The sequence below is a fragment of the Chrysoperla carnea genome, chromosome 1, assembly GCF_905475395.1.
Source record: "Chrysoperla carnea chromosome 1, inChrCarn1.1, whole genome shotgun sequence".
Classification (NCBI taxonomy): Eukaryota; Metazoa; Arthropoda; class Insecta; order Neuroptera; family Chrysopidae; genus Chrysoperla; species Chrysoperla carnea.
Genome location: NC_058337.1, coordinates 119,916,405 through 119,941,380, shown reverse-complemented (window position 1 = coordinate 119,941,380; position 24,976 = coordinate 119,916,405). Strand labels below are relative to the sequence as shown.

Genomic DNA, 24,976 nt, shown 5'->3' with positions numbered 1-24,976 from the left:
CGTATCGAAAATGAAAAATGATTGGTAAGGCCACAATTTATTTAATCCTTATCAGTATCAGACGACAATAAAAAAAAATTAAAAAATTTACAATCAATAATATAAAAAATCTTTTAAAAACATTCCCCCTCAACTTTTTTTTTACAAAATTTGTCACATGATTGGTGCAAAAGATAATAAAAAGTGCATTGACAGGTCTGGAGTCAAGCGTGGTATTTGAAAATCATTTAAAATTCGAGATACTATTATTATTCTAGGATATGGCACATGGTTTTTCTGCCCCGTGGTAAATAAGCTGCTGAGTCGATGTGGAACATTTTCTCTCATAGAACATACAAATGGCAGAGCAGCCATTTTCGAAATAGACGGGATGGGGAAAATAAAAAGAGTAAAAAACTTGATTTCCCACTTCCTCTGTATCTCGAAAATTGCCGCTTTGCCATATATATGTTCCTATGCAAGAAAATGTTTCACATCGATTCGAGAACTTATTTACCAAGCGGCAGAAAGTTAGGGTTTAATGGATTTTTTTACGTGTCATATCCTATAATATATCCAGGATGTACCTAAAAATTTTTGGTATATCTACGAAAACTTCCATAGAAAGAGATTCTTCTTCAGGGGATTGTAATTTAAGATTAAAATTGATGAATATTGAGATCGATATTCAAATAAGAATATTCATCAATTTTAAACTTGACGCTGAAATACATTTTTCAAGACCCTCTGAGAAATAAATCACGGCTTTGAAAATTTTTGTAGAGGAAAAACTTGTTCAAATACTACGCCTGTCTCTAGACCTATTATTTTAAAAAAAAATCAAATAAAATATTTTAAAAAAAAACTTTGAGATCTAATTTTTATGGCGAACAATTTTTTTAACAGTCAAATATTTCTTTTTTTTTAAATATCATAAGATCACAGTTTTCCTAATGTGTGCTAAATCTGGTATGTATCTGAAAAAATTATTTTCAAATTAATGGATATTTTCTTTTTTGGCAAGATTTTCTTTTAAAGAGAGCGTAAATTTTGAAAATTGTTCTCCACAAAAAATTATTTAAAATTAAAAATACAGTCATTTTTTGGCAAACTTAAATAAAACCTTTCAAATTACTATATTCGGTAGCGAAATTACGAAAAATCTGTACTTAGAGGACTAATATTTGAGCCAAGAGGGTTAAAGAATCGGATTATTTGGAAGAATCACGTGAAATTTACAAAATTTAAAAATCGAAAACGAAATCCCCGATTAAATTTTCCTTTGAAATATATCTAAGACTAAGAGAGACGTGAAAAATCTTTAATTTTCTTCCTGAAAATTTTTATTCTACAGGTAAAAATCTAAAACTTGGCATTGCTGCTTTTCAGATTTCTTTCGAGTTTCACAATCTTATTCGTAAATTCAGCTACCGAATAAAATTCGACAATTCCAATTTCTTTTAATGATAAACTGGTTGATACTTAAACAAAACTACCTCCCATGATTAGGGTAAGTTTGTAAAATAAAATTTTTCTGAGAAAAATATTTTCCTAAAAAAAGAAATACATAATTTTTTACAAATGGGATTTTTTTAAAATTCTTTAAAAACTCAAAAATGCATGCAAAAATTTCTATAAAAAAAAGATAATTATTTTCGGTTTTCATTTAAAATGAAAAATTAAAACAGTCTTGGGAAAATTTTAAAAGTTAAAGAGAGCACTTGCATATGAAATCAAGGTAAGCTGGTTCGTATCTAATATTTTTACTTTTAGATTAAATGAATTTTTCCTGATGTTAAAAATTTTCCACTTTTTTGATAGTTTAAATTATATAAATAACCCTCCCTCTTGTTATTAATAACGTCATTTATGCATATGTCATAAATCACTATTATGTCAGGGAAAGGGAATTTAAATTATAAATAATATATCTCACTCTTTAAAATCATGTTCTCCTGTTACAAAATATTAAAAAAATTGTGCAAATGGCTTGATTATGCTAAAATTTGAAACTTTCTAATAGGAGAACATGTCATATAGTTTATCTCACTCATATTCTCCTATTACAAAATATTACATTTTTAATTCTAAAATAAAAATAGAAGCTGTTGCGACTAAAATTCGAAATTTGGTGATAGGAGAACATGGTTTTATATTATCCCACTTTTTTATAACATATTCTCCTATTACAAAATATTAAAAAAATACTTATTATTTTGCTTATTTTTTTTACATGCTTAAAATTTATTCTTGTTAAATGAAATTTTGTAAGATTTTGTAATAGGAGAACATGTTATTTCACAAAAATAAATTAATTATGTTTATATCACCTTCCCCTACTAATGTCATAAATCAATCTTCTGTCAGTGGGTGGGAATTAAAATGACATAAAATATACCCCACTCTCTTACTTATTTATCGCTTTTGGTTCTCATAACAATTATGTAAAAAATTGACATTACCTCGGTATAATAGCTTGTTTAATAAAAAATTTCTCAGGGCAACGCTAGATACGAACCGAGGTACTCTGTAACCGGAAGCGACTGACCTAACCACTTCTCCACTGTACTGTAATGTACTTGAAATACGTTTTACTCAACTTTGTCTAATAAATTTGTTTTCTTGAACTTAGTATTTATTCTTCTTTTACTGACCTGTTTCATTAAACTTACCCATTTAGCATTTCTTCTTACTTACCTTTTTCTTACTTACCTACAAATGAATAAATGCAGTAATATTTTGTTGAAAATGTAGGTTCTGTTTGATATTCCTGAAATCGATGTAAAAGGATAAAAGATAAATGTGGGTACATTATTGATCCATGAAAATTAATCCATAAAAATTGATAAAAACGATATTTTATTAAATATATTTATACATTAATAATAAATAATATTTGGTTATTTTATACAGTTAATATTTTATATTTTTTCGTCTAGCACGACATTTTAGCAGCAAGTGAAATTTTTTAATTTTTGATTTCGAAATCGGACCATGAAAAAGTGCAGTTTTTTTAGGATGCAGAATTACATGATTTTAACAGGATCATCATAGCCGTCGTTACACGAAAGATAACAATTGCATATATTTTTTTAATGTGAAGCAAGAATTTATTAGTAACGTGTGCAAGTTTCAGAGCTCTACGAGTTTTACTTTTTACCACAAAAAAACCCATCCCAAAACAATGAATTTTTTCGTTCCCGATTTCGACATCAAAAAATTTCGCTTGCTGCTTAAAAAACATACTCGACGAAATCTAGACGAAGAGATTATGCTCCCCGAAAACCAGGTGTCCTTTTTCGAAAAATTTTCAAAATATTTTGCTAAAAAATTGAAGATTTGTGAACTTATTACTCATAACTTAACTAAATATTAACTTTAAAATCGAAAAAGAAAAAAAAGTTTCTCGTACCTTTTTATTATGTTTTATTCAGCTGATGAATTTACCACCGGAACTAAAATTAATTGTTTGCTACGTTTTTTCTTTTTTTTGAAATATTTGAAAAAGAGCGTACTTTTTACCCTCTAAACTTTTTGTAACTTTATTATTTTTCGAGATATTTAACAAACAAGACAATTTTTACATTTAAATTGCATTATTTTGAAAACTATATATTTGAAACGTCTTGAACTATTTGAGAATGCTGTCAGTACCTAAATAAAGTTAACTGGAATGCGGCAAGCATTAATTTTAGTTCCCGTGGTAAAGTCATCAGTTTTGTACTGAACATAAAATACAAGAAAAAAAAGTAAAAAACATCAAAATTTGGATGATTATAATTTTTGTAACAATAAAGTACAAACAAACGATCCTACAAGTTAAATAAAAAATATATTACTATTTATTTAATTATTTATCACATGAAAATGATTTTTCTCCACTAATGTTGAATACGTTTATGTGCAACTAAATTACTTCTATGAGTAAATGTTTTATTAGAAATTTAACATGAAAATGGTTTTTTTCCAGTGTGAATACGTTTATGTTCAAATAAACTACTTTGGCGAGTAAATGTTTTATTACAAATTTAACATGAAAATGGTTTTTCTCCGGTGTGAATACGTTTATGCCTAACTAAATGACTTTGATTAGTAAATGTTTTATTACAAATATCACATAAAAATGGTTTTTCTCCGGTGTGAATCCTTCTATGTGAAAGTAAATTACTTTGAATATTAAATGTTTTATTGCAAGTATCACATGAAAATGGTTTTTCTCCGGTGTGAATCCTTCTATGTGAAAGTAAATTACTTTGACGATTAAATGTTTTATTGCAAGTATCACATGAAAATGGTTTTTCTCCGGTGTGAATACGTTTATGCCTAACTAAATGACTTCGATTAGTAAATGTTTTATTACAAATATCACATAAAAATGGTTTTTCTCCGGTGTGAATCCTTCTATGTGAAAGTAAATTACTTTGACGAGTAAATGTTTTATTGCAAGTATCACATGAAAATGGTTTTTCTCCGGTGTGAATCCTTCTATGTGAAAGTAAATTACTTTGACGATTAAATGTTTTATTGCAAGTATCACATGAAAATGGTTTTTCTCCGGTGTGAATACGTTTATGTTGAATTAAATGAAACTTAAAAGTAAATGTTTTATTACAAATATCACATAAAAATGGCTTTTCTCCGGTGTGAAGCCTTCTATGTGAAAGTAAATTACTTTGACGATTAAATGGTTTATTGCAAGTATCACATGAAAATGGCTTTTCTCCGCTATGAATACGTTTGTGATGAGCTAAAGAGCCGTGTTGAGTAAATGTTTTATTACAAAATTCACATGAAAATGGTTTTTCTCCGGTGTGAATACGTTTATGTTCAATTAAATTACTTTGACGAGTAAATGTTTTGTTACAAACATCACATGTAAAAGGTTTTTCTCCTCCATGAATACGTTTATGTTGAATTAAATGAAACTTAAAAGTAAATGTTTTATTACAAATATCACATAAAAATGGCTTTTCTCCGGTGTGAAGCCTTCTATGTGAAAGTAAATTACTTTGACGATTAAATGGTTTATTGCAAGTATCACATGAAAATGGCTTTTCTCCGCTATGAATACGTTTGTGATGAGCTAAAGAACCGTGTTGAGTAAATGTTTTATTACAAAATTCACATGAAAATGGTTTTTCTCCGGTGTGAATACGTTTATGTTCAATTAAATTACTTTGACGAGTAAATGTTTTGTTACAAACATCACATGTAAAAGGTTTTTCTCCACCATGAATACGTTTATGTTGAACTAAATTACTTTGATTATTAAATGTTTTATTACAAGCGTCACATGAAAATGGTTTCTCTCCGCTGTGAATAAGTTTGTGATGAGCTAAAGATCCGTGTTGAGTAAATGTTTTATTACAAAATTCACATGAAAATGGTTTTTCTCCGGTGTGAATACGTTTATGTCCAATTAAATTACTTTGACGAGTAAATGTTTTGTTACAAACATCACATTTAAAAGGTTTTTCTCCACCATGAATACGTTTATGTTGAACTAAATAACTTTGATTATTAAATGTTTTATTACAAGCGTCACATGAAAATGGTTTCTCTCCGCTGTGAATACGTTTATGTTCAACTAAAGTACATCGTTGATTAAATATTTTATTACAAATATCACATGAAAATGGTTTTTTGTCACTATGAACACGTTTATGTTTAACTAAAGTACTTTGATCATTAAATGATTTATTACAAATATCACATGAAAATGATTGAATTACACTTGCAGTATGAATCCCTCGTGATTCTAAAATAGAATTTTCATCTAATATTTCATCTTTAATAATCAGTTCTGTATGTAATTCTTTTTCGACTTTAATATTTTCGTAATTAATTTTGCACAATTGTTTATGAGTTTCACTAACACTCACAACACAAATTTGTTCACCTTCCGCTAAAACATTTTCATCAAATATTTCACTTTTAATAATTAGTTCTGTATGTAATTCTTTTTCAATTTTAATATTTTCATCAATTGATTCTGGTTTTACACTTTTAATGCTGTTGTTAGGTATTTCTTCCTCCATTAAAACATTGCTGTCATCTGCTCGTATTTCATTCTTGATAGAACCAACATCTATTGTAACATTTTCATCTAATGTTTCAATTTGAAGCATTATTTCTGTAATTTTTTTTAATATAAATTAACTAATTTAAAAAAATATAACCTATTTTATAGAACGAATATTTTTATTTATTGATGTGATCCCAAAGAGATAAACAAATATACTAAAATATAAGCATTTCTATTGGTTAAAACTACAAAAAACATGGCTGCTTAAAAATAAAATTATAAATGAGTAAGATATATTGATATTGTATTAAACCAAAAGAGACAAGTATATTAGTAATATCAATGCTGCCAATCCAACGACATTAGAACCAAACAATACCAACCTGACCATATTAAATTTGGTTTTATTCATGTTCTCCTGTTACAAATTTTTGTAAAATTTTATGATATATCATAGCTCCGCGATCTTAGCCCCTCATGTGCGGAATTTCGATTGACCAATATTATACCATCTGAAAGGTCAGAAATTGGTCATAAAAGGTCAGTTGGTCTCATTAATTGGTCAGCATCAGAAAATTTTTTATTAAAGATTAAAATTTTTCAAGGTCAATTTATAAGTTATATTTCCCCTACTCTGTCTGGTTTATAGCGAAGAGCTGCGCGTAAGTACTCACTGCCCTGATAAAACCATCCGGCTCAAAGCATGCGCGTTACAACAGAGACAACTTTTTTAATTTTTTTTAATATTAAATTAAACTGACCAATTATTTATATTAGCTGACCAATTATCAGCGAATGCTTCCCGATCGCGCATAGGTGGAGTTTTTTATTTTTTCTGCGAATGAGGTGCTAAACTTATTAATTGACCTTGAAAAACTTTAATCTTTAATAAAAAATTTTCTGATGCTGACCAATTAATGAGACCAACTGACCTTTTATGACCAATTTCTGACCTTTCAGATGGTATAATTGGTCAATCGAAATTCCGCACATGAGGTGCTAAGATCGCGGAGCTTAACAAGAATAAATTTTACCATACAACAAAAAAGTAAGCAAAATAAGTATTTTTTTAATATGTTGTAATAGGCGAATATGTTATAAAAAAAAAGTGGGATAAAATATATAACATGTTCTCTTGTTACAAAATTTCAAATTTTAGTCTTAATGAGCGATTTTTTAATTTTATTGATACAAATTTTAATATTTTGTAATAGGAGAATATGAGTGAGATAAACTATAGACATGTTTTCCTATTAAAAAGTTTCATTTTTTTTAGCATAACCAAGCCATTTTTGTACATATTTTTAATATTTTGTAATAAGAGAACATGTTTTAAAGAATGAAATATATTATTCATGATTATTTAAATTCCCACCCCCTGACAGAAAATTAATTTATGACATATGTATAACTGACGTTATTTATACCAAGAGGGCGGGTTATATGGGTAATTTAAACTATAAAAAAGGTGGAAAATTTTTAACATAAAAAAAAATTCATTTAATTTAAAAATGTCATCCACAACACCAGGATACGAGCCAGTGTACCTTGGTTTCATAGGCAAGTGCTATACCCACACAGCCACCCGTCTTGTTTGTTGTCATATAATTAACTTAATACTTACCTTTACTAAAGAATTAATTAATTCATAATTTTGTTCTGAAAGAAAAAATAGGGTAGAAAATTTAAAATATAAAACAAAATTTAAAATATATATAACGAATTTTATTTATTGATTTATTGAGTTTTCATGAAAAATCATATTGCAGGTACATTTTTAACCGACTTCAAACAAAAAAGTAGGAGGTTACCAATTCGACTGTATTTTTTTTATGTTTTTTATGTTTGTTACCTCAGAACTTTCAACTGGGTGAACCGATTTTGATATTTCTTTATCTATTTGAAAGCTGGTGCTTTCCGTGTGGTCCCATTTCATTTTGGTCGAGTTCTGACAACGGCATCCATGAGAAATCCACAAGAGTCTTAAATTTGCATTAAGTATGCACGACAGGAGGACGAATAACTCAATATCACGCCAACCGATTTAAATGATTCTTTTTTTTAGTGAAATATTAGTTAATGTACTTCAGATTCACTAAAAATCACAAATAAAAAAAACTTTTAAACAAAAACAAAACCGACTTCAAAAGAAAAACTTTTCCGAAACAAATTAATATGCACTAAGTAAAACTTTAATAATATGCCCTAAAAAGTAAAAAAATAACGATAATATAATGTAGTTAAAATTATTGTTATTTTTGGAGTCGGTGTCAGCCAAGCTAGTGGCATATTATTAAAGTTTGTCTTTTTAAGTCGGTTTTCTTTTTGTTAAAAGTTATTTTTCATAAAACAAATTAACAGAAATTTTTCTTTTCTTATTAAAGTTCTTAACTTAATGAAAAATAATTGTTAATAAATAATAAATAAACAACGATCGAACAAATAATTTTAATAATCAAACAATGAAGAACAAACGACGAACAATGGATTAAAAACCAATTAACTCGAAAAATTTTTTGTGGGGGACCAAATTACGTTAACTATAGAACCCAAACATATTTATTGTACTGAAATAATTTTGCTAAAGAAAGTATGACATGACAACAATCTGGTTATTAAAATATCTTTATTTATAATCACAATTCAAATACTTTTTTACAAATCTTTAAAATAATTATTAGTACGGCTCTTGTACAATAATATGTTTATGATAATTTAAAAATTTAGACTTTAACGTCCACCAAAAATATCATGAAATGTAATTCCTTTAAAACCAACATCAGCAGCTCCAGCATTTATAAAATGAATGTACATTCTTAAAAAAAAAAAATAATAGGTAGAAACTTTGTTAACAAACATTTACTTACAATTTTTTATTTTAATTGACCTACCTATCATTTGGTATCCCTAACACTTCACTAACTAATTTAGATATAGCGGCTGAGTGATTTTTATTTTCTTTGACACCTAGAGCACCAATGCTCATCAAAGTAGCGATAGCACATGGATTTGTACTACCACCGAATGCCATTGGTAAATTTGGGATTACTGAAACTACACAGTACTACAAAAAGATAAAAATTTCAATAAAGAGACGATATTAAACGTTTGCAAAATCTATCTTACACTTGCAGGTTTCCCCAAACTTTCAGCAATCACATCAGTTGCTTTTACAACAAAATCAGCGGGGATTTTGTCGGCTGGTAAATTCGTTTCAAGGCGTAAATGCGGCATTTTCTAGAAAGTTTTACGTGTAATAATACTGAAAATTACTTAAATGTTTGTACTTGACTTTTCTTTTTTGCACTCAGCTCATGATCAAGTACGCATGACTTTAGATAATATTGATATAGCGCGAAATTAAAAAATTTATAAATAACATATAAGAAACGCCAAATCAGAGAACAATGATAACGTGAACGTTCATTGTCATTTTCACCTATTAAAGTTTAATTATTCTATTACAAATGATAAAAATCATTGGAGTGTAAAGATTTAATAATATTTTTTCGGAGAAAAACAGTTCTCTACTTAAGAGGAACACATCTTACACAGGCTTTGAATTTGATCATGATTTGCATGTAAATAATAACGAGCTAAGAAATTCGAATGCAAAAATCTCACCAAACTTGTTTTTGCGTTTTACCCCCATAGCCAGAGCAAAAAAATAGGTTCATAATGCAATTTACTGCAGAAATTTTTTTCTTGTTGGAATATGTTCAGGGGTATCCTCCGTTAACGGATCACGGTACATTAAAATACGGTATAATAAAAATGGTGATCAAACCAAATTAGTAGAATATAAAATTTCCAATAAATTTCTACTAGTAAAATTCTTAATTTGACTTCCAAAAAAGGCCCAAAAACCATACCAACCCGTGCTAACTCGATGCACACCAACTAAACAAAACGCAATGATTTGATATTTGTGAATAGTTATTGAGTTAGCGCTAGTTGGAGTAATTTTTTTGTAGCCCGTTTACAATCTGACGGAAATTACAATATTATGTTAACATATACAACAATACATGCACGCATTATTAATTTTTCTATACAATCCTAGTAATCTGATACCTCCTGGTTTTTAATGAAACTGGACTATTGATCATTCCAGCCAGCCAGCTGTTATTATACTTACTTAATTTTTAAAAGTTTTAAATATCCGACGGTCAAAACATTTTTTTTTTACAATTCGTGATTACCTCCATCCTGGGAGGTCTCAAAAAAATGAAAATCCACAAATATTCAGCCTAGAAATGGTGAACGGCCAAATGAATGAACATCTATTGAATTTAATCAATCTCATAAGAAAACTGATTTCAGTGTTTAAGGAGAAATTCGGAAAGGTTAATAAAATTCTTAGACAAAACAACTATTGTATAATTTTTTTATCAAATTTTTAAAAAACTGTTTCATTGTTTTCTACTTGGTAACAAATAATAATAATAAATTTTTAATTTTTCTTCAAAAGAAAATTATGGAAAAATCATAATAATCGATCGTATACAAATAATTACCAAAAAAATATAATTCATAATAAATGGAAAATCTGGAAGAAATATTCATATTTTCCATTTACAAATTATAACTAAGGAGATTTATCAACCCTACAAATCCTTTCAAATGCTTACAAATCATTTTAGGTACATTGTCACACTACGTTAGCGATTTTACATTTTCTAAATTTATTGAAATGCATTTATTATCGCAAAGAAATCACGATTCAATACTTGATATTTAGTTTTCATTAATTAAAGTTATGTCTTTTCAATTATACTGATTCTATCGTGCCCTGAAATCGTATTCGCATCAAAGTTGAAAACCCAATTAGAGCCGAACGGCCAAACCTGACATTCGCAAGGGATCGATCGATCACATGGTAAAATAAGTACAGAATTGTACATAAAAAACCTGGCAGATATTTTAATAAGTTTCAGATATTGTATTAACGGTCTATATTTATTGATTACATCTATGGATATACTGTTTTCGTACAGAATTCCGAGAGCGTCGTAGATGGTACCTACGTTACGTTATAAATGGAATTCAATATTCGCCAAGTTTAAATTTATTTTTAGAATATTAAAATTATTTCAGATATTCTTTCTTTTTCTCGAGTTAGAATTTGTAAATAGAAACATATAAAAAAAGAAATTGAAAAAAAATTTAAATTTACAGAATCCACTGCAAAAAAATAAATTCGATATTCACACACACACATATCACTTCTTAGCACACACTGTACACATTATTATTATTCCTCACATTTTACACACGCTATAACGTTTACTAACAAATATACGTTTTATATAAAAAATAATATAAAAAATTCAAAATTCACAGCGCAGTTTTATTTCTAAACTTTCGACATAGTTATTAAGAACCTCGAAAAATCTTAATAGAAATGGATTTTCTGTTAAATTTATTGAGAATAACATACTAAGATTCTCCCAAATGTAAATAGAAATATTTTTAGATATTTTAAAGTTGAATTGAGCAAAAAACGGATCTATGCGAGGTTCTTTAGTTTTTACTTTATAGAAAATGTAATATTGGAACGTTTTACGAAATTTAAATTAATAATAAATTATTAATGGAATGTAAATAATTATCGCGTGTTAATCTTTAACACGTAAATTCCATATCGATGTACGTTTAATACCAACTGTAGGTCGTGCTACAGAACTAAATAAAAATTTATTAACAACAATTTGTTCACCAAAATATTCTTTTAAATGCATTAAAATTCCTTCTGGCATATGTCCATGAATATCAAACGATGCTAAATGTGGCATATGTTTTAATTTCCTTAACAAAAAAAAAAAAAAAAAAAAAAAAAAATTAGTTAAAAAAAATATAAATATTTGTTTCGAAAAAGAAAAATATACGTACTTAAATGCAGCTGGTGAAATAGCGTAACATCGTGACATAGCTAAAAATCGTAAGTGTTCTAAATCCTGAAGGATATCAATTGTTGAAGATGTTAACGATGTACAATCTGATAAGTCTAATTCACGTAAATTTGGACAACTATTTACTAAATCTAAAACATCTAAAAAACAAAACGTATTTTTTAAGTTCTCAGCGAGAATGTTCACGTTAAACTGTGGTTATTGTGAGTTTAATTTAAGTTGAATTAAATTTAATTTGAACTTACTTTTATCTAATAATGTTTTTCGACATCCTGAAATATTGAGTCGTGTTAATGAAAATGGCAAATTTAAACAAACGTAGCTCAATGTTTGATTATTTAATTGTGTCCATCCTATATTTAATTCTTTTAACCTAAAAAATATAATTTTAATAATTAAAAATTTATTAATTTATTTCTTATATAAAATTATTATAAGTAAATCTTGACAAACAGCGCAAATCAACAGAAATTCTTAAAAAAACTGTTGATGGAGACGCAAATACACTGCGTATAGTATATTATGATGCGCTCTTGGTCAATATGCGATAGTTCACAATCAGAAATCCTCGCCAAGCTGAAAGGTGTCCAGATTTGTGATACGATACGTTACAGTGGGGCACATATCAGTATCTTCACAGGTTGCCAAGGGGCACTTCGGGCTCTTGAGAGACCAACATTCCAATCGAGGATAGTCTTCGAGGAATAACCTGGCACTGAATAACAGTCACATCGGGCACACTACCGTTAAAGGGAATGAATCAGCGTGCTCGTTGGCACGAGAGATATCGTCTGAAATGATCCTTTCAACTGAGCCTGTCATTCCCATAACAAGATGCTCCGTAACCGAGTCAAGGAATGACTACGAAAATCCTGTCTTGATTATTGAGACTTTGCGCAAGGCATGCGACAGGACAAACTGCAGGGCGCTTTGAAGTTTTGGATTCGAAACCTTGAATCCATCAATCCTGGGAGCAATCCCGTGACGCCTGACTTGGACAGAATCCTATAGCTTCATCTGCTTAAAATAGCATCTTTTATTCGGAGACGTCTCGCCTTCGGATGACAGGTTGTTCTCAAAGAAGGTACAAAGAACCCTTTGGTCTAGCTACTAGGGACCCATTTGCGATACCCCTCTTATGTATTATTATTATAATGCGAGATGTTAAAAAGCAAAAATTCCCAACACAGGTTTGCAACTAAAAAACTGCACAGGATTTTTAATTGCTTCTTATAAATTCTTACCCCCTGAAACTGGATAACATATTATAAAACTTTTATCTTGGCAAGTTTTCTTGCGAAATATTTATAATTCGAAGAATTCAGGGAGGGTAATAGAGAGAATACTGACTGAAGTGTATAATTTAGTAATCGATTATTCTAAATCTTTAAACTTACCTTACTAACGATGTTAACAAATATTTCATACAATTTAAATTTAGACCAGAGACCATTGTTAAATTTAATACTTCTAAACAATCATTTTGACTTAAATATTTACATACTTCAGTATTTACAGGAACATTTTCTAAACTTAACTTTTTTAAATGTCTACATCTACAAAATAAAATATTATTTTTGATTAATTTTAACGAATTATTTTTTAGTATTAGTGTAAATTTTTTACCGTTTAAATAACATTGTTAACGTATCTAAGGAAACAACAGCCATACTTAAATCCAAATATTGTAATTTACATTGAAAATCTTCCATAAAGGATTTTGAATTTGGTAATATCGCTGGATCATCAATCTATCAAAAAAATAAAAAAATAATAATATGTTTAAATATTTGGTGCTTATTTGCTAGAAAATTCTCAATTTGAATGTCTTGTAAAACATAAAATTATCTTATATTTACGAGTCGCACTTCGGGCCCTTGAGGCGTCAAGATTTCAATAGGATAATCTATAAATGCTTCCAAAAATTGAATCGCCTGGCACTAGCACAATCAGACTAATCTCGGTACTGAGTCGCTTTGATATTAAAGGGAACGAAGCAGCGGATTCGTTGGCACTAGAAGTCTCGTCTCAAACGCCCTTTCACCCGAGCCTGTCATTTCTATAATAAGATGCTCCGTTATTAATCAAATCAAGGAATGGCTACGACAAGCTCATCTTAATAGAGCAAAGTTGAGAAGAATGATGGGACACTTGACAGGATTGTCGATTGAACAATCGGCTTTATAACACGGGGATCTATGATGATCCTACTTGTAGTGAATATATGAAGGACGATGAAACTTCCATACACGTTATTTGCACCTGCAGCAAATTGCAGGACCTCAGGACTAGAATGTTTGGGTAGAAACTTGGATCCACTAATTCTAGGAGAGATCTGCTAAAAATAGCATCTCTCCCCAGAGACATCTCGACTTTGGGATGACAGGTTGGTCTCAAGAAAGGCACAGAAGGTTCTTTGATCTAAGTGCTAAGGACCTTAAGTATTATTACATTCCCACTAAATGTAACTGTAAAGAATTACAGTTTTTGAATTGTCTAGTAATTGGTACCCAAAAATCATAAAAGGTTTGTTTATGGAAAGGATAAAAAACACTGTCGTATATTTTCAAGATTTTTGGATAATTATAGGAGAATTATACGTACCTCAGTTTGTGCAACACGAAATATTTGAACACCCCGATCTAATATTTGACCTAGAGCACCATGATACAAAGACCGACAACTCAAATCTAATCGAATCCATAACGATTCATCTCTCGACAACCGACAAAATCGTTTTGATACCATAGAACAATTAATTAACGATGCTTTCGGTAACCATTTTAAAATTTGCAGCAGAACTTCATCAGATAGCATATTTATTAAATCTGGTGCGTCACTAACGGGTATCGGTCGACGTCGTATTAAACAAAATTCATCAGTTTCTTTATTGTCACGCATTAATTCACGCCGTTGTTCTGTTTCTGTAGGAACTTTTGGGGTAGGAACTGTTGCCATTACAATATTCTCTTTGTTGAGTACAATATTATGTTGAGAACAGCTTGGTGTAATATTATCTACTTCTTGATTACGAGCTAAATTCAATTCCATACCAAAGTCCCACGTTGAAGGATTGTCTTCGCTACCTAGATAAAACAGACAAATATATTCAGATATTAAAGATAGACCGAGAAAATTAGGAAATAGATTTCTTTAACGGACCAGATTCTCCCTATGTGCGGCCTCAAAAATATTAAACAATCTTAACTTTGATGGAGATACATATTTAGATTGGATATGCTGAATCTATCTTGAAACGTCCTGCTAATTAGAGCCATAAAATTTAATATTTTAGGCAAACTTAAAGATAAAAAAAAGGTAAAAATTCTGTGGGCGTAGTACTTTGATATTCCAACTACACCAAACAAGGGCATTCTTGAGCTTCTTGCGCTTTTTAATATCAGGGCCCGGTATAATTTTCCACTCTCAACTTTTATCTGACAATGAAAAAGCGACGTATCTGTGGCCCGACAAGAGAAGGTTTAATTTTCTAAGTGTCTTCGTTGACTTAAAAAGTACACGTCGCTTTTTTCAGTAAAAACAAAAATGTCTCAAATGAACACTTTTTTACTTTGACTCCTATTTAGGATTGTCCTTCTTACCCCTACCATCCATATTCAGAACTTAAAAAGAACGGCTGTCTCAACAACGCCCTTGTTCAGCTTTGTAGACTACCCATGGACTACGCCTATACAAATTTTTGACTTGTTGAACAAAATCAAAGCTTTATCGTAGGATCAATAGTAGGAATTTCTCACTTAGAAAACTGTTTCTTTTTAGGAAAGAGCCTCAATCAAAGAAGTTTTAAAAGAAAACTTCTTTTAACATGTCTTTAAAAAAATTACCTATACATCGCTACTGCACCGAAATCTTATAGAGCAGCGGATAGAAACAGAGCACTAAATTATCTGTTGTGCGTACTACACACCTGTTGATAAGAATCTATCAATTCGTAAAATGATTACAGGTATATGGGCCTCTTGAAGAAATATTTTTGTTTGCTAAACAGGCATACTTTTCTGATTTCAGCCTTCCCTACACCGGGCCAGAAATCGAAATCGTAAAACAAGTATAATTTTTTAATTAACTGGAAATTCATATTAAAACCTGACAAATAGTTGAATAGTACAAATAATTAAAATTGTATAATTTATCACTCCTTGAACTTAAGATTAGTAATTTTCCCACATAGTATATAAATAATTTTCCGAAAAAAATAAAAATTATTGTCTCTTACCTACTGTTGAATCTGTGTTCATAACTTCATCAGTTTCTAACATTCCTATACCCAATTCAGCTGCCAATTGTTCAGTTTCTTCTTTTCTTACACATAAACTCCAACGTTTTCGACACTTTGTATTATTATTTTGTGTATTTTCGTCATCAAACATTTCTTCATCATCACCCCGATTTCGTTTACTACAACTATTTGAAAATTATTTTATGGGTTAACGAAAAAAATGTGATAGAATTCCCGCTTTTGTACCAAATTTTATTAGATAACATAACCTAACAATTGTAATACACTTGTCGGTGTTTTTCATTTAAAATTTGAAAAAAATTGTAGGAATGAAATGGAATTCGATTCAAAAAATTTAAATACAAACCTTAGCATAATTTTTGAATCACTATTTGTTATATTAATATCGACTGGTTTTAATACATTTTTTGGAAATGTATTCATGTTTCTGTATTTTATATTTTGAAATTTTTTTATCATTCGTGTCAATAACATATGTTCCCGCTAATTACTTATTGATATCCCTCTATCAATAATATTTTGTACTATTAGTAAAGTGGCCCATAGACGACCTAGAAATTTACAAAATTAATGAAATCATTTTATATTTATCCCGAAACTATCGAAACATAAACGAGATGTTTTCAGATAATGTTCGAGATAATGATATTTTGAAAAGTTAAGATGATCTAATTTCATTGAGTTTTAATACAATTCGACATCGAAATTCCACATCCAAACTATAAAAAAAAGTCGAAATCTCTTTTTAAATCTAGAAAATAATCTTATAGCACAAAATCTTGACTAATAAATTTTCGCAGTAAAACATCTGGCACCCACCACATCATTTCTTTGGTCCAACGGCTTATTTCTCATTAGCGGCAGTTAGCGAAGAAAATCATATTCTTTATATATATAGCAACAAAAAACTCATTTTATTACTGTTACTCTTCTTCACAAATTTGCTTTATAGTATGAACGTCTTCATACCCAGTAGCTCAGTTGGTTACACCGAAACCAATTCTTGGAATTGGTACATGGCAAAAGCATGAAGGAGATGTATTCATTTTCCCAAAATAATTGAGGAGTTGAATTTATCAGCGGAAAAAGTGGTAAAACATATGCTATCACAATGGACCTTATGGTCTAAGTGTATCCCTCGTGGACTGCGAATTAATACCAAGGGGAAATATCAACAGCATGCCCTATGTCTAAAGGGTGACTTCGAGTTCGTGAATGAACGAAATTGAATATAATGAGCCACGCATCTATAAAGAAAAAGGAGGAAAATGCTTAAAATAAAAAATTAATCACAACATTATACAATTAAAGTGCAGAGTATTTACACAATTCCGGTTTTTTTTTAAATTTTTTAAATCATGGTAACACATTCAGTGCTTGATTTGTAATTGAAAGATCCATTAAATCTTAACAATGAATAGAGACAAAAATATTAAACTTATTGGGTGGCTTAAGTTATAGTACAAGAGTGATCAAAATGAATCAGGGTTTTTAAATATTAATTTAAAAATTTAACACGAATCATAAAATATTCACAAAAATGAATTTTTATTGGCCTTAAAAAAGTATTTAAAATTTGGCATGTTATTGAAAAAATGATAGACGTCGTAAATATTTATAGCACTTAATTTTGTTTTTAATTTAATTTAATGCAAGAAAAGCATTAATTTTTATAAAAATTTACAAAAAAAAATACTGCCCTGCTCTGTGACGGATTCGGCAGGAGAGTAGTAGAGTTCGATTTCATCCAAAATTAAATAAAATATTTAAAAAAATAGTTTTTCGTACCTATAAGAACAAATAACAAGTGAAATTTACAAAATTGAAAAAAAAACTTCGGTTTTTTCCTTGTAACTCTCTCCAAACTGAACCGATTTTCTTGAAACATAGCTTAAATTAATTTTCTTTCTAATTAATGACCTTTCAAACGAAAATCGGTTCATCCGTTTAGAAGCTACGATGCCACAGGCAGACACACATAGCGGTCAAACTTATAACACCTCTCTTTTGGTTCAGGAGCAAAAATGACTCAAATTTTTATCATCATTATTGCCTTTAAAACAAAAACGAGCTTTTAATATAAAATAGGGATGAAAAAATTAAGTCTGAATAAGAAAATTAATTTAACAATAAACTTTCATTCATAAATTTAATAGCCTCAACAATATAATTAATAACATTTATATTATAATACATCAATAAAATTTAATTAATACAATACAACATTTTTAATTCGTTTAAAAAAATAATACTTTTTATTCGTTTAAACATGTGGCCCAAAAGTCACGTGATTACTTCTTCTTAATAATCAATATTTTGTAAAATTTAAAAAAATTTCATTTTGAATCAAAAATTAGTTAAAAATGACACATTTTTTTAAGTATTTAAAAAAAATAAGTTATAATTCGGGTAAAATTATGAAAGACAAAAATAATTCGTACAAAAAATAAATATATGCTATAGAGAATTATTGATCTATATAAAAACATTTTTTCTTAAATTATTATTGTATTTAAATTATTGTCTTGAAACTTGTAGGCATTTTTATCACATTTTAATATTTGTTATTATCAGATCATTAATACTATTTTTTTTAAATAATTACTCAGTTTTTCTGACTCCCTTTCAATTTTTTTTTCCTTTTTCGTATTCTAAAATCAGTATCAACGATTTTTAAAATGTAAGTAATTTAAAACAATTTTTCAAATTGTTTTAAAATGTAGGTATATTATACACACAGTTCTAATAAAACTAGATCGCTGGCATAGTATTTTTTTATTTTCTATCGTACTTTAAACATCCCGAAATATTTTAAAATAGCACTCAAGCAAATTAATGTCAGTTGATAGCACATAGTTTAACGTAGATGTTCCGCCAGCTTATGTCAAATATAGTTTTTTGTCGCTCAGTTTTACAATTTGATGCTGGACTTAACTCTATTTTTTTAAACTAGGTGCAGGAACTCTAATTCAACACTAAAAGCTAGTGTCAAGCGTTATCATTAGGTTACATTTTTAGTATGGCAGGTTATTCGTCAATATCAACCAACATCGTCTATATTCGATAAAATATGAATAGTCCATCGACCTAAAGCCAGTCGACGTCAAAGCCGTCCTGCTGTTCTTAAACAACTCCAAATGGTTCATGGAGTAGTGGCCGGGAATGGGCCAACCCATTTACGGTATCACAACGGACCCTATGGTCTATGTGTGTCCCACCCCAGGACAACCACTCTAACCTAACCTAACCTAATATAGATCATCAAGCTTTAAGAACCCAAATTTCGCTAAATAAAAGTACGATTTTTATTACACAAATGCTCCTAAAAACGGTCGGCTAATTGTTATCATAATTACATCACTTGAAACGACGTAATAGTAAATCATGGCTGGCAAAAAATTGCAGAAATATATTCATTGAATTTTAACACTGTTTTCCTATTGAGTGAAATTAAACAAAATAAGAAGGATACCACAATCGGATTCCTAATAATCGCTTGTATCCTTCTTAAGTGCAGTTTTTTTTTCTAGAACTAAAAGATAAAATGCTGCACCCACTTCAGTATTCATTAACTCAAAAGGTACTCCAATTTTTAAACACTCTATAAATTACAGCCTGCAAATCCTAGACGAGTCTTAAACACGAGGATTCGCGAAAATTCTCGAATAAAATCAATCGACAATTTTTTTTAATTATTTTCCCATTTTCCTCTGAGACTATTTTTTTAAAAATAATGTTACATTAATTAAGAAAACATTCCAAGCTTTATAAAAGCTTATAAAAATTTGATGCAAATGAATTTCAAAACATTTTGCGTCAACTAGATCTGTCTATAACATGCATTCAAAAATCGTTTCTGAACATGTATGTATACGAAACGTTTCTGAATATTAACATAGACAATTTGTATTAACGAAATACAAATAAAACTTTGTATCATAACGAAATTCTATTAAAAAATGTTATAAAAATTTCAATGCTTAATATTATGATACCCTTCCATGTATCCTTCCAGAGATACAAATCGTGTTACAACTATTGGTTCAACGTCTTTAGATTGTTTATCAGTGTCATCGATATCGTTATATTTCAGATGCGTTAAAATTATATTATAAAACATTTGGATGGTATTTAAATAAACTACTCGATAATCATGATGAACATATTTGAAATTTATGTATTGTAATGGCGGCCAAAAACACCAATCAGCCTGAAAAAATATTAAATAAATAATTATTAAAAACTAACTATTATAGATAGAAGAAAGAAATATGTTGCGCTTTACAAGAAGAAATTCTGCAGAATTCTTATGAATCTCGGTCAAAACATCTGAAAATTCGGGAAATGTTATTTCTTAAACAGTAGACCAAAGGTCAATAATCACAAAACTAAAAACTTTTTAGTTTTCGAGATATTTTATTTAGAAATGGCATCTACTGTGAGGCTATCGGTCAAGGACTGCTTATTAACTCGAAGCGAGGATAATGAACCCAGAATAGGACATGCCTCTTTATATGTCAATTTAGAAAGTAAAGATCTTATCATATAAATATATTTTCTGTAAGTTTATAGGCGGCTGATTGGGGATTATTTATGAATATTTCGGGAGCTGAGGTGTCAGAAAGTCAATAACACAACCAACCTTATTAGAAATTAATTTAAGATTCATAATGTAAATACTTACGGTATAAATGGTAAAAAACTTGTCACCCATTTCCTCATTAATAGTCTGAAGATTTTGTCTTAGCAAAAACCCATCAAAATAAAACAAAAATGCTATGCACATAGGCGAGGCGAGAAGTTGGTCAGCGACTACTTTGATCATGGCATGTTTTGTGGATGCGTCTTTAAACATTCGATCGATCCAAGTATAATAATAATGATTAATGCAACCCATTCCAACACCCACCAAGGTCATACGGACTAGAAAAAATTATAAAATATAATAAATCATCGATTTTTTTTTTTTACAAATCAGCAAATGCAGACATTATTGTTTCGCACTAGCAGTAATAAGTTGAACTAAGATAGAAGATATTTGCTATTCATTTTATCACATTGATTATAAATCATTTAGTCCGAAATCAAAGTGAATGGTAATTTTAAAATGAAAAAAGTAGGTATCCCAGTGGGCTTTATGAATTCAGTGTGTCCCACATGGACAGTCAATTAGCCTTTTTTCCTGGGAAGATTAAAAAAAGATCCTCTAGATGGCAAGATATATTTGTACCCCCCCCCCCCTAATTAAAGCATTATATTTTTTAAATAATACTAATACAAATTTTTAACTCACTACATCAGACAAATTATAAACATGATCATATTATCATTAAATCCTTACATACAATAATTAATAATTCTAGGCCTTTTTATCTAAAGATTAAAAAAAGATCCGCTAGATGGCGACACTAAGGGGGGGGGGGTATATCCTGCCATCTAGAGGAATTATTTTTAATCTTTCCAGGAAAAAGGCTAATAGAACCAACCAATTAAAAATAAGAAATAAAGTATTTCATATTTAAATAATATGGTGACCACCGTATTAATACACACTGAACCACAGGAAATTGTGCAAGTTCTGACAACTATTATATTTTTTAATTCAATAAATTACAATAAATTAGTTTTGGAATTTAAATATTACTAAAAGCTATTTAATGATCTAGTTAAACACGTGGTATTTTCTATTTACTTGTAAAAAAAATTACTATCTGTAACAAAATGAAAATAGTGCCTTATTCTGTCACCAGTCAACCCCGATCAGCTGATTATTAATGACTAATAAAAACAAAAAATCATTTACACCATCCACATTTCAACGAGTTTCAGTTCAAAAACGTCAAATGTAGATTAATCATATTAATGTCTAATGAATTCAGGGCGTGGATGTCCCCTTTGACAATTCATATGTCGCAAATTTTTATGAACTTGGCTGTAATTTAGCAAAAATTTTTTGTTTAAAAACCTCCCAATGTTTTTTTCCTTTCAAAAATTAAATGTTATAAAAGAAAATTCAATTAAAAACTTACAATTTCGCAACCAGTCAAATGAATGTTGTGATTTTTGTATTTCATGAAATTGTTCGATCATATCACCAATGGACATTAATGCTGCTGAACTAATTGTGTTGCTTAGAAATAAATGTCGTCGAAATCCATTTTTAACGATTCTAAAAACGTTCATTCTCTAAACTTTTTTTTTTTTTTGTTGCGCTTATGTATAAATGGATTTAAACAATCGTTGTAAATATTATTTAATAATAATCATTTTGTGTTTATACATATTGTTTCATTATATTTCATTGTCAAATGAATTTAAATTTAGAAATAGAATTTTTTTGGCAATCTATTAAGAACTTGCGCTCTTATCAGTCAAAAAAAAAAAATTGAAAATTTTTGTTTTTAACACTTATAAATTGATTGTGAACTATTGATTTAATTTTCGAGTCGCCTTTATATACATAAATATTTACATTTCGTTATCTTTCTGGTATTATTTGAAAACTTCTAATTATCAATAAAAACTTATTTTTTAATATTCATCTGATTACCGATTGATTATAAATTATAAATTCAATTCAAATTAATCGCTTAAATTGAATTGTTGCAATTGAAATTATCATTCTCAATTATTATTGTCAAATATTTAGGTACTTGTTATACTCATTTTGCGATTTAAGGCGTGCGAAGGTCGCACGAGAATCAAACTATCCGTATTATAGTTCTAATTGCGATTAATTACCTACACGAGTTTTTAAAAAAAGAAATTAGTTCAATGCCATCTGACTGACATATATCTATTAATGTATTTTTTGGCAATAATGTTTATATGCGCGAAAAACATTTTAGCGAAATTTCAATTTCTTGGAAATTGTGTCATTTGGAAATCGCGTGTATTATCGTTCATTGTTCTTTTTATAGATAAACATGAGATTAGTATTTTATACCCTGTATAGGTATATTTAAAAATTGGTTTCCAATTTTCCTCAGGATCTTATAGAAAAGCAGTCGCAGCCAAATTTTCTGAAAATTAGAGAAACTTTGAGGAGTAAAAAAAGTCTCAGAACTGAAAGATGCTAAAAAGTTTGTGAGCCTACCAAAATCCTAAAATTATTTTTGAACAGCCTTTAATAATAAAGTTCTGCAGATAAAACTGCAGATTACTTCATTCTAAGCAACAAATTTTTAACAGACTTTAAAAAAATGAGTTTTTTTATTATTGCTCCAAAAAAAATATACAAAAAAGTAAAAAATAATTTTAAAGTACCGTCTCCAATCAATAATTTCCTTGATAGCAATTACGCTTTGAAGTGGACGTGACTACGCAATAAACGATTTATTGGCATCGACTTCAAAGTGTAATTGCTCACATGGAAATTATTGATTGAAGACAGTACTTTAAAATAATTTTTTACTTTTTTGTGCATCGTTTTCAGCTTTCAAAATGGCATTCAAAAAATTAGCATTTGCGTGTTTATAGAACGGAACGAAATGGCATTCAAATTTTGCGCACTAAATCAACAATAAGTTATTGTTGGTACCCAGAAAATCGTGCACAAAAAGAGAATTAGACGCATTTGTAAAAAAAATAGTGTTGCAAATTGTGGATTGTCTATTACTCTTGAGCGATAAAAACATACTAACTCGCTGCACAATGTATCAATAAAATTAACAATTTAGTAAGAATTTTCATAATGATTAAATTTATTGAACCGTTTCGTTACTTGCGACACCCGATATATTATTGCATTCTGCACTTAATTCATAAAATTATATATTGCAGTAAAATGCACTTATAAGTGTTGCATAATTGCTGAAAATTTGAAAAGTATTTAGATAACAAATTTTGAAACAAGTAGCAATGCTAATTGTTATCCATTTAACAGAATAATTTAATCAAAGATAAAAATAAACATTAAAACTTTCAAACAACTAAAATTTCCATTGTCTGAAAATTTTGAGAAATAATATCAAGGCGAAATAACCATGGCTAGGCAATGCAATCGGGGCTCCTTTTCAACTGTTTAAAGATCATCAGGTCTTTTCAAGTCAATGAAAGGATGTGAGTAAAATGCAACGTGGTTTAATTTTGATACGTAGAAAAGAGTTTTGATGCGTACATATCGTACAATAACCCATGTTGTCATTGAGGATTTAATTTTAATTTAGGTGCCCGCGGGTGCCTACTCTACCTAATGGTTAATCCAACCCTGAATAATATTTCATAATTTATGGAAAATTAACTCCTCTGATCTAAATTTATATAAAATAAACATAATTATATGAAATTTTTCAATATTTATTTAATAAATTTTACAGTAATTTTTTATATAAATAAATCCAAATTTAAAGACAATTTCATATAATTTGAACACAACAAAGATAAAATTGTTTATCAAAGATTGAAAGGCAGTATTTCTAGCATAAATTTTGTATTAACGACATAAAATTTACGTTTCACAATTCTTCTTAATGTAAATTTGTAGTACCTACATATCACAGTGTGTTTAAAAATTATTATAAAGAGTTCACAGTCAAATCTGGTTTAAAAAATATGTTGAATTCATAGAAAAAAAACATTTATCTAAGATTTCTTCGCCTATTGCTAAGAACGATATTATAATTATTACTTGGTAAAAAAAATTTAACTAGCAAAAACCACGAAAGCAGCTTTTAGAATTATATTGCAAACATAAAAAAAAAACCAGGAAAATTCAAAATTTTTCTAAAATTGTTACCAATTTCTAAGAATATTTGGAATTTTTCGAATGCTTTCTTTCGAAAGAAAGAATAAGTCTTA

At 28.9% G+C, this 24,976-nt stretch overlaps 4 protein-coding genes across 4 annotated transcripts; all 4 read right to left on the bottom strand.

Moving 5' to 3' along the window:
- Window positions 1–3,955: 3,955 nt before the first annotated feature.
- On the bottom strand, window positions 3,956–6,107 carry LOC123293985 (zinc finger protein 271-like). Its single transcript, XM_044875018.1, has 4 exons — window positions 5,984–6,107; window positions 5,555–5,737; window positions 5,064–5,314; window positions 3,956–4,784 (listed from the first exon to the last, which is right to left on the bottom strand). Exons 1-4 carry the CDS (start codon window positions 6,105–6,107, stop codon window positions 4,008–4,010), a joined length of 1,335 nt encoding a protein of 444 aa, XP_044730953.1. The 3' UTR covers window positions 3,956–4,007.
- A 2,561-nt stretch (window positions 6,108–8,668) lies between these two features.
- On the bottom strand, window positions 8,669–9,321 carry LOC123290614 (macrophage migration inhibitory factor homolog). Its single transcript, XM_044870869.1, has 3 exons — window positions 9,131–9,321; window positions 8,896–9,068; window positions 8,669–8,819 (listed from the first exon to the last, which is right to left on the bottom strand). Exons 1-3 carry the CDS (start codon window positions 9,236–9,238, stop codon window positions 8,735–8,737), a joined length of 366 nt encoding a protein of 121 aa, XP_044726804.1. The 5' UTR covers window positions 9,239–9,321; the 3' UTR covers window positions 8,669–8,734.
- A 2,138-nt stretch (window positions 9,322–11,459) lies between these two features.
- On the bottom strand, window positions 11,460–16,650 carry LOC123290605 (S-phase kinase-associated protein 2). The gene is made up of 8 exons (XM_044870860.1): window positions 16,524–16,650; window positions 16,154–16,341; window positions 14,521–15,002; window positions 13,543–13,667; window positions 13,314–13,472; window positions 12,162–12,289; window positions 11,897–12,056; window positions 11,460–11,812 (listed from the first exon to the last, which is right to left on the bottom strand). Exons 1-8 carry the CDS (start codon window positions 16,634–16,636, stop codon window positions 11,623–11,625), a joined length of 1,545 nt encoding a protein of 514 aa, XP_044726795.1. The 5' UTR covers window positions 16,637–16,650; the 3' UTR covers window positions 11,460–11,622.
- Window positions 16,651–19,384: 2,734 nt separating this feature from the next.
- LOC123290613 (mpv17-like protein 2) lies at window positions 19,385–22,455 on the bottom strand. The gene is made up of 3 exons (XM_044870868.1): window positions 22,207–22,455; window positions 20,862–21,100; window positions 19,385–20,387 (listed from the first exon to the last, which is right to left on the bottom strand). The coding sequence occupies exons 1-3, from the start codon at window positions 22,358–22,360 to the stop codon at window positions 20,151–20,153; spliced, it is 630 nt and encodes a 209-aa protein (XP_044726803.1). The 5' UTR covers window positions 22,361–22,455; the 3' UTR covers window positions 19,385–20,150.
- Between the last annotated feature and the right edge of the window lie 2,521 nt (window positions 22,456–24,976).